The sequence below is a fragment of the Cryptomeria japonica genome, chromosome 9, assembly GCF_030272615.1.
Source record: "Cryptomeria japonica chromosome 9, Sugi_1.0, whole genome shotgun sequence".
Taxonomy (NCBI): domain Eukaryota; kingdom Viridiplantae; phylum Streptophyta; class Pinopsida; order Cupressales; family Cupressaceae; genus Cryptomeria; species Cryptomeria japonica.
In genome coordinates, this window is record NC_081413.1 from 461,938,392 (window position 1) to 461,947,848 (window position 9,457).

General features: G+C 34.4%; 1 protein-coding gene across 1 annotated transcript; it reads right to left on the reverse strand.

Annotated features, from left to right (window-relative positions):
• Window positions 1-520: 520 nt before the first annotated feature.
• Window positions 521-2,483, reverse strand: LOC131071639 (peroxidase 3). Its single transcript, XM_058007570.2, has 4 exons — window positions 2,277-2,483; window positions 1,950-2,141; window positions 1,302-1,467; window positions 521-1,140 (listed from the first exon to the last, which is right to left on the reverse strand). The coding sequence occupies exons 1-4, from the start codon at window positions 2,481-2,483 to the stop codon at window positions 737-739; spliced, it is 969 nt and encodes a 322-aa protein (XP_057863553.2). The 3' UTR covers window positions 521-736.
• Between the last annotated feature and the right edge of the window lie 6,974 nt (window positions 2,484-9,457).

Sequence of the window (9,457 nt, forward strand, 5' to 3'; positions counted from 1 at the left end):
ATTGCCAATAATTTGTAAAATCGAACATGAAATTCTTTAGTCATACACTAGGATGTTGTATTTATAGATAAGCCCAAATTTATTTCAAGCTATCAGTATAGAATATATAAGTTTCTATTATGTTGCATGTTTTAACCAAAGAGAAACCAATCATAGCCTTGCAAGCTCCTAAATAGTATATAGCAACACCACCTCCTTTTAGATAGAACATGTGTATATTATGATTAGAAAACTCAAGAAATCTATTTATATTTAAAGATATTTTTTGCATGCAAAGTTCATATCATGAGTAGGATTCAAGATTGTTGTATAAAATTCAATTGAAATAATAGAAAGGAAGTTTGAACAATTTAAGAACTTTTATCTAACATTGCACAATGATTTGATAAATTAACAAATTAATTCTTTATCTTTGATATGACAAGATCTTCATTACAGTTTGAGGTAAATACTTTCAAACTCATTAATATCCAAAACTATCTTATTTAGAACGACCATTTATTTCCCCAAAAGATTCCACACTCTAAATAATGAGAATCTTTATTAATCTATTCTAAAAATCGATTTCAAAAGTCATCACACTGATAATCAATAACCCACCTACCCTAACATTACATGTGGAAGCCATTCAGAGACTTTCTCAACTTTATTGGCTGACAACTACTTTTATTCTCCACTAAAGACATCACTCAAAATAAAATGAAATAATATAGAAGCTATTACAATTGATATGAGCTTAGTTGACGAAGGCACACTGACGTCTAATTTGCCCTGCTGTTCCAGTGAGAACTTGGACTTCGATCATTTTTTGCATGGAATTCTTGAAATTCTCAAAGAAACAATCTTGATCGAATTGTTCATCGACAAACCCGTTGGCAGCATAATTTGTGAGTAGGGCAGCATCAGACTGGAAGAGGCCCATTTTTGCTGCAAGATTAGTATAGTAATGGTTATCAAAGGTAAGGGGGCTACTGGGATCCATTGGTACAATGGTTGTGTTGTCTGCTAAATTAGGGCATTTTGTCTTTAAAAATTGGGCATAAGTGGTGTTGAGGGAAGGGTCCATATCTCCTTTTCCTGTGAAGTTGTAAAGCCTGTTGCTGAAGAAATTGCACAGACCAACTCCAATTGTATGTCCACCTATTCAATATAGTAGCAATATTCATAATGTAACAATGTTAGTTCAAGATTAAGAGACATTTTATTTCTATAGTACATGATTGGTCAACATAAGAGTGCTTCTTGATTAAGCTATGTAGAATATTCAATATTATGATTCAAATATTTAATCTTTCACATACCAGAGAGAACAGTAAGGTCTTTGACATCTAGTCCTTTGCTTGCAAAAGAATTTTGGAGTTGCGAAAAGTTAAAAAATGGTGAAGGAATATTGTTCGAGGCTTCAATCTCCCGAGATATCACTCCATCTCTACGTCCTGTTTTCACACTCCAAGATGGACCTCCACTCTACATTACAGACAATCACAGAGTTATATGAAAACTAATAGAATACCACGTAGCAATCACAGATAATAGAAAATTATTAAAAAAAATTGTAGCTTATTAGAATATTTATGAGATAAAGTTTGTTTATTTTGTTGTATGAACATTTCAAACTGTGTATCAACATTTCAAATTGTATTCAATAATCCATGTAAAAATTTCAATTGCAGTCAGAAGCTTTTTTTAAAGAAAGGAGCTTGTGAGATCTGTAAAATTAGATCATAAGCTATCATAGCCATCAGCCATTCTAAGCAACAAATTAAGTCTAGAGGATGTTAGTCATTCTGAATGTTAATCCATTTTTAAGCCTAAAAATGTATTCTTAATTGTGATAATATACATTAAGGAATATATTATGCCTAGAAATTATCAGTCAACTCTAAGTATTTAACACTTCTAAACTTAGAAATATAAACTTAATGTGTATCATAACATAATGTTATTACCCCAACAACGACAGCATCTCGGGCAACTAGGGCAATAATGTCAGCACAGGAAACGACACCTGGGCATATCTTCTCTACTTCTTCTTTCACATCATCGATTACATTGAATCCGCGCAGGCTCTGGTTTGGAATTGCCTCTTTTTCTGCTTTGTTGTTCGCTGTGGAATTCAGAAGCACTGACCCATCGCAACCCTAATCAAACCGCAGCATTAGTTTTTGTAATCTTTTCAGTGCAATCTATATGTATGAAATGATTAATTAAGTGGAAACAAATCTATACGTATGAAAGGATTAATTGAATGGGTGAAGTAAATGGGTGTTACTAACTCGCACAAAGCAATCATGGAAATTCATCCGTAAGAGAGGAGCCGCCAGAGTGCGATCCATTGCCATGTATTTCTCCACCACTCGCTGAATTGTTTCCTCAGCAGATGGACAACTTTCGCCGTAGAAATTATCACTCAGCCCATCCCCCTTGCCGGCTGATATAATTGCGAGAAAAGCAACAACACCAATAAGCCAGATGCTCGCCATCTCTATCTTCTCTCTCGTTCTACCAATTGTATGCTTTACAAATTAGAACCCGACTACCTATTTATACCGGTTACTATGCAATTATTCATTAATTAATAAAAACCCAACTAAACCCGACTAAATACATTTGGGCCGGTTTTATCTTATCACATTTCGTTATGGAGTATCCTTTCTTTTTTTAATAAACCACCTGGCATGTACCGTGTTTTCCGCACTTTTCAATGAATTGTAAGGACTCAGTCCAAATTGTTTAAAGAAATGGTTCCATAGTGGAGAAATGTTTAATGAATATCTGTCACTGTCAAATGGAGAATCAGTCAGTCAGTGAAAGATGATATGGTGGATTTGAGAGTAATTCGTAGTTGAGTATCTTAATTTCTTAGCTTCTAATTTTTTACAACAGTTTATTTGATTTTCACTTATAATTTAGGTTTCAGACCACATTATCACAATAGTAGATTGATTGGTTGCCTTTAATGTAATCTATAACCCAAGGACAAATGAGAAATGGTTGCATAGTGGAGAAAGAAAGCTTCGGCACTTATAGTGCCCCATTCTTCTTATCTAGTGTCACTCTCAAATGAAGAATCAGTCAGTCAAAGATGATATGGTTTAGGGGAGGGGATTCAAGAGTAATTCGTAGTTGAGCATCTTAATTTCTTACTTTTCAAAATGTTATGTGCCGATTTCAAATGCCTTCTAATTTTTTACAACAGCTTACTTGATAGATTCTTCACCTATAATTTAGGTTTCAGACCACATTATCACGATAGTAGATTAGTTGGCTGCCTTTAATGTAATCTGTAACCCAAGGGCAAATGAGACTCCAAACTTTCGTTCATTTTAACTATGCATAAATGTATAAAGGAATGCTAGGGCCGGTTTTGGTATTTCTTAAATATTCTGTAAGGTCCTAAATTAGAAATAGAATGTTCCTAATTTATCACTTTGGAGAATAATTTAGGTGTGCTCAGTTTATCCCACAGCTCTTACAGATCAAAAGTCAGTAACATTTTTTACATATACTTATGTGGGAGTTTCACTAGGTGCTCATCTAGATTCTATTGATGTCATATTGACAATTATTAAACTATATCTTTCTCCAACAACTCTGAAATATTCTGAAATCACGTTTTGCCGGCAATTAACACTTCATATAAATATAGATCTTGATTTCTTCTGCATAGAATGCACTTTATATAAATATAGATCTTGATTTCTTCTGCATAGAATGCACGTAGGCAAATATGTCATGGCAAAGCTTGACCAGCTGTTTATAATATTAAAAAGGAGAAAGTTGACTTTTGATTGTGATGGTTGTTTATAGTAACTGAGAACGCGTGAAGTTGGCCACGCAAAGAAAAGGAACATTGCTTTCTGCACAGACTGAACTCTACAAATTTATATGCTAAGAAGATGACGTATTTTGGAAGATGAGCTCTACAAATAGGTTTCTATTCATTTGAAACTCTCATTAGTAAGATTAGTTCGTCTATTTTGGTCTACTTTGAATAACACATTTTTGGAATATTAAATAGTTAAAAAGTAATTTTACTTTTTTTTTCCTTAATAAGTGGTTAATAGTGGTTAATAGTGGTTGGATATTCGTTGGTTAAAAGTTATCTTTGACTATTAAAAGGAATGTTATTTACAAACATATTAATAGAGTTATTTTAAAAGTTTTTCATTTTAATGTCAGCAATTAAAATATCATATAACTAATATAATTTTTTTCTTTACAATTTTAAAGAATAAACAATTGAATTGAATTGAATTGGATCTCGTTTAAGAACAATCTTTGTATATTATTAGAATTACTCTAAGAATTCATCACCCCAATGTCATTAGTTAAAATGTTATATAATTAACAAATCTATTGTTTTAGAACTTTTTAATATTCTAAAATAAAAAGATTGAATATTTTTCCCTTTTAGAATTAGTTTGAATTTTTTTTTCCTTTAATGTTCATAAGACAATTTCAAAATATTTGCACATCATGCTATGTCTAATACCAACTACCCAACTAATATAATTAACATTAATCTCTCTCTCTCTCTCTCTCTCTCTCTCTCTCTCTCTCTCTCTCTCTCTCTCTCTCTCTCTCTCTCTCTCTCTCTCTCTCTCTCTCTCTCTCTCTCTCTCTCTCTCTCTCTCTCTCTCTCTCTCTCTCTCTCTCTCTATATATATATATATATATATGACAATATTTTTATAGAAAGGATTATAAAGGCCAACTAATCCCTTGATCTATTAGGGGAAAAAGCAAAGGAACACGTTTTTTTAGCAAGGATTATAAAGGCCAACTAATCACTTGATCTATTAGGGGAAAAACCAAATGAACTAAAGCATCTCTAAATCTAACCTACTCCAAGCTATTATATGAACACAATCTCTTGTTTTCCAATATTGATTAATATGTCTTTGAGTTAAAAGCCACTAATATTGTTTACATAGTATTTAATATCCCTATATTCTATTTGTCAAAGTATAAACTACCTCTTCTTGATACTTCTTGATGTGTTCATGCTATAATTCATCACAACATGGCTTCAACTATGAATACCAAATGTAGTCTGAACAAGGTATGTCGTTGTTCAACTTAAATGACTAATTTCCTTACAATTCTAATGTAGCAATGACCTAAGGTGCAATTAGATTCATTTCTCAATTACTCAATTGTATACACATTGAATTTGTCTAAACATTGCTTGAAATGTATAGCACATGCAATTATTAGAGATATATAAACTTGTAGATTGATCATGAAGACCCAATTTAATTTACTATTACTCAATATGCAAGAAACATAAATATATAACTCTACTAGAATATTTATCCTTATGAAGAATAAGTAAATAAAAAATAAAAAATAAAAAATAAAAAAAGGAAAATTATAGCACATACACAACACTTAATTTGAAATTTGATATTATTGACATATTGAATTAAAAATATAAAGTTATTTATGTCTAAAAAATTCTCTCTTAAGAAGTACATCCATTTTCTAGGTATTAATAATATTAGATATGGGGATGGTATTGCACCCTTAAATGAGCTCTCTAGCCCCCTCTTTGACCACTACATCTCAATTTTATAATATAACATTGAAATTATCATATATTTCATAGCCCAAAAAGATATATCATGAGATGCGTATTGAGCTATGGGGAAGTTGAATGGTCTTCTACCATTGTTTCTTTATGGAGCTTTCCTTTCACTACAACAAGATTATATTGGTATTCTAACTTGTTATTGGATCCTTTGTTTCTTCATAATTCCTCCATGGTTGATTTTTGTTGGGTTTTCATTGGTTTGAATGTTATATTTTACATTTTATTTATATTTGCTTTGTTGCATGTTTAAATATAGTGTAGGAATTTGTTTGAAGTTTCGAATTTACCTCTTTCCCTTTTTGGCCCAAGGTTCACTTCTCCATTATAATATTTATTTCTAGTTCTTAGCCAAATTTGGCTTAACTCCTACATTTATTGACATTGTATCCACCACAATCAATTTGTCTCTCTTGGGCCAACTAGCTCAATGGAGATGAAGCCAACCTAAATAAGGAGGTTATCCATAAAGTTAAAATAAATAAAATCTTGCAAGAAATATTAATGAGAAAGTTTAAGGAAGTGGCATTTCTTTAAGACAATCATAGAAAGATGTCCTAAACTCAAACCTTTCCAATGAGATTTCTCCACCCTCAACTATTTTTCTTGCCATCCATGGGGGAATTTAGGTTGCCAAGGGTTTAGAAATGGGATGAGATGGAGTTCTAGGGGCCAAGATAAGAAAAGTGAGAGATAAAAGATTTATGAGCGGAGGAGACAAAAGACATGGAGAAATTGGTAAGATGTATTTCATGCCCAAAATACTCTCTGTTTCTCCTAACAATGACATAACAAAAGCTTTGAAAGTGAAGGAGTCTAGATCAAGAAATATTTTTGTGTTTTTGTTTGTTTGGATTTCAACTTTCTACCTTGAATTTTTTTATGGTTGGATAACCTCTATTTGGGAAAGGAAATTGGTATCCATGTATCCCTTTGTAAGATGATTCGAAAAGGTTTATTTGTAGTTTTACTTAGAAACCATGGAATGCATGGAAGGATTGTCAAAAAATAATTTTGAAATACCATATATTCTATGGTTAGAGCCTTCCTTGGTCTTCAAAGGACAATTTTGAAGAATTTTTGGCTAGGTCTGCTCCCGACTAGATAGAGTTAAATAATGTTCAAACAAAATTATTAAAGTTTGCTCCGAAATGTTATAATATAGGATTTGAGGATAACTCTCCCTCATCTCAATGATAGGGTTTTGGTCTTTTTACTTCAAATACAAAAATTCCTGACCTAGTGTCTCTTTAGTACGGAAATAAAATGTTTGTCTATGAAATTGAAGTACTTGGCTATTTAAATCCTAGTTAATTTGCAAGTGAAATGGCCATCTCATAAAAGACTATCCTAAAGTGAATTCTAAACCACTTGGGGTTTTTAATCTCAAAAAGGAATTATCTAAGGGTAATAACTCTTCAAAAAGGAAGATAAATCTTCTCATGCTATGGATTGCACTAAAACATATAACAAGGGCCTAAAGAGAATAGAATATGCCCTTAATGAGGGAAAAAAAGATGATATTTGTATGACATAAAATATTCAATTTTCACTAGAAGATCCCTATTTGATGCAAAAATTGAGGTCCTCCATGGTGAGGGCTCAATTTATCCCATGCATGCCTTAAGGGTTGTATCAAGACAAAAGGTCAGCCTTCAATGTTGTAAAAAGGAATCTTCATGCAGATCCTAGAGGTAAGTGGAAGAAGGAAGAAGAAAACTCCACTGGAAGTAGGAAGATGAGGAAGCAGCAAAGGAGACCCTCTATCGGCAAAGAACAGAAAAATGCTACCAACCATAGGGGGAAGCAAGTGTGGGAGAAGAAGAGATCAGATGAAAGAGGTGCTCAGAATGGCCAACCAAGGGTCCAGTCTCAAAAAGGAAAAGATGGGTATGCAAACCAACAAGATCTCCTCATGCATGACAAAGTAAATATGTAAGTCTGAAACCATCATTTACCGGTTACTGCTTTACATGTAATGATTATGGCCATATGGTAGGCGAATGTAGAAAGAGATCTAGAAAGGATAATGTAGGATCTCATAGAAATCATGCTCATGGGAAAGATGTATCTAGAAGTAGATATGTATTCATGTCCCTTCTCCCGGTTATGCAAATATTGTTTGTCATACCTACAATGGATCTGGCCATAGAGAGTTTGAGTGTAGGAAGAGGAACCTATAGTCACATGGGGGCCAAAAAAAATGGCCATGCTCTGCAAAAAAGTGAAAACAAAGCATATGGAAGGAAGAGACCTGCATGGAACCAAAGGAGAAATGTCCCTGCAGGAGTAAGAGGTTCACCAGTTCTAGGTGCTAGTCAAAGAAACATGACCAAGAGAAGATGGTCAAACCGGTATGTCAAGAGACTTTCCAATCATGAAGTTGGGATGGAGGTTGTGTGCTACTATAGCACTACTTCCCGCCGTAATGAATAATCTGGAAATGGGAAGAAGGGTGAGATCAAGTAGGTATGGAGGAAGAAGACCTTGAACTGGCACCATGCACTCAATGCACAAGTGATATCTCCTAAGGCTTAAAGGAGATGTAGGATCCTAGGGGAGTAGCACATTGAACTTAACTTCCACTCCCTCAGTGAAGGAGGCAACATGAAAGAGCATGATGTTGCTGGTATGAAGGATGAAAATGTAAAGATAAGTGTGTATAGAAGTTGCCTTGACTACACACCTATAGATCAGTGATGGATCACCACTGCATGTTTCAAAGAGTAAAGGTTAACAAGTGGCATCGGATGTTAACCGATATGTGTAGGATGTTACCAACATGTATGCTAATAGGTACTTACAGGTTATGTAAGACAATGAGGTTGGAGAGCATTTCATTAGCCCCGGTAGCATGGAGTGAAATTATGTCCATGGAGGTGTTGATGGATACCTGAAAGACATATGTTGGCCCCAGTTATTGGTCATGCAGGGTTGCATGTCTTTGGGCTAACTGGTTTGTCTCTTGGCATGATGATGTCATTATATGGCATTGGGAAAATTCAGGATCATGTCATAGGCTATGGTGGTTACAATGGAGTTGAAGGATCATCAGATGATCACATATACACAACTAAACAGGTATATGGAGAATATTGAAGCCCTGATACTGTACTTAACCGAAGATAAGACTTGAGATGTATGACTCAGGGGGAGTTCAAGTGCTCATGATGAAGAGCTAGTTTACTTGAACTTGCAAGGATACTGACTGCCCAAGCTGAAGGAGATGGAAATTGTAGAGGTGTTGCAGGTTGACCGACAAGCATTTAGTATTCACTGACACATTAACAATTGGTATCAGTCGTTCTACAAACTGAGCTCAAATTGCATCAGACGTGCATGCTCAATTAGTGTCAGTTGATGGTTAAGTTCCCCACGTCAATTACCGTGACTTGAGAAGATGTAACAACCATTGACAAGATGACAAGTGGTATCAAAGGATGTGCTACACCCAATAAAGAAAAAAGGGGGAAAAGCATTCTGTTAGTGATTGGTACATACAAGAGAAATAATATCCCGATAGTGCCCTTTGCCATTGTTATCAAAGGGGGAGAAGGATTCTGTAGTATACAGTATAATACATGTGTGTAAATACATGGATCACAGTAAGGGCGACAAAGGCTATGTAGTATGCCGAATACTACATGTGTTGACATCAATGCCAAAGGGGGAGATTGTTGGCATTGTGTTGTCATTGATGTCAACCGGTATGGGATGACCACCAATAGATGAGATGTATGTGAAACACTGCTATGAAGGAGTACAGGATGTGATATCTTGGATATCATCTTGTGTTGAAAAATACCGGTAAGGTAAGGAAGATGACCTCAGGAGTCACCTGCACACAAGTTAATGGCCGACTTG

What these genes read in the sequence shown, in the direction of transcription:
- LOC131071639 (XM_058007570.2), bottom strand. Translation starts at nt 2,483, where the DNA reads ATGGCGAGCATCTGGCTTATTGGTGTTGTTGCTTTTCTCGCAATTATA. An exon ending in TCCATGATTGCTTTGTGCGA is followed by an intron (nt 2,142 to 2,276) that starts GTTAGTAACACC and finishes CGGTTTGATTAG; the next exon opens with GGTTGCGATGGGTCAGTGCT. An exon ending in AGACCTTACTGTTCTCTCTG is followed by an intron (nt 1,141 to 1,301) that starts GTATGTGAAAGA and finishes TATATTGAATAG; the next exon opens with GTGGACATACAATTGGAGTT.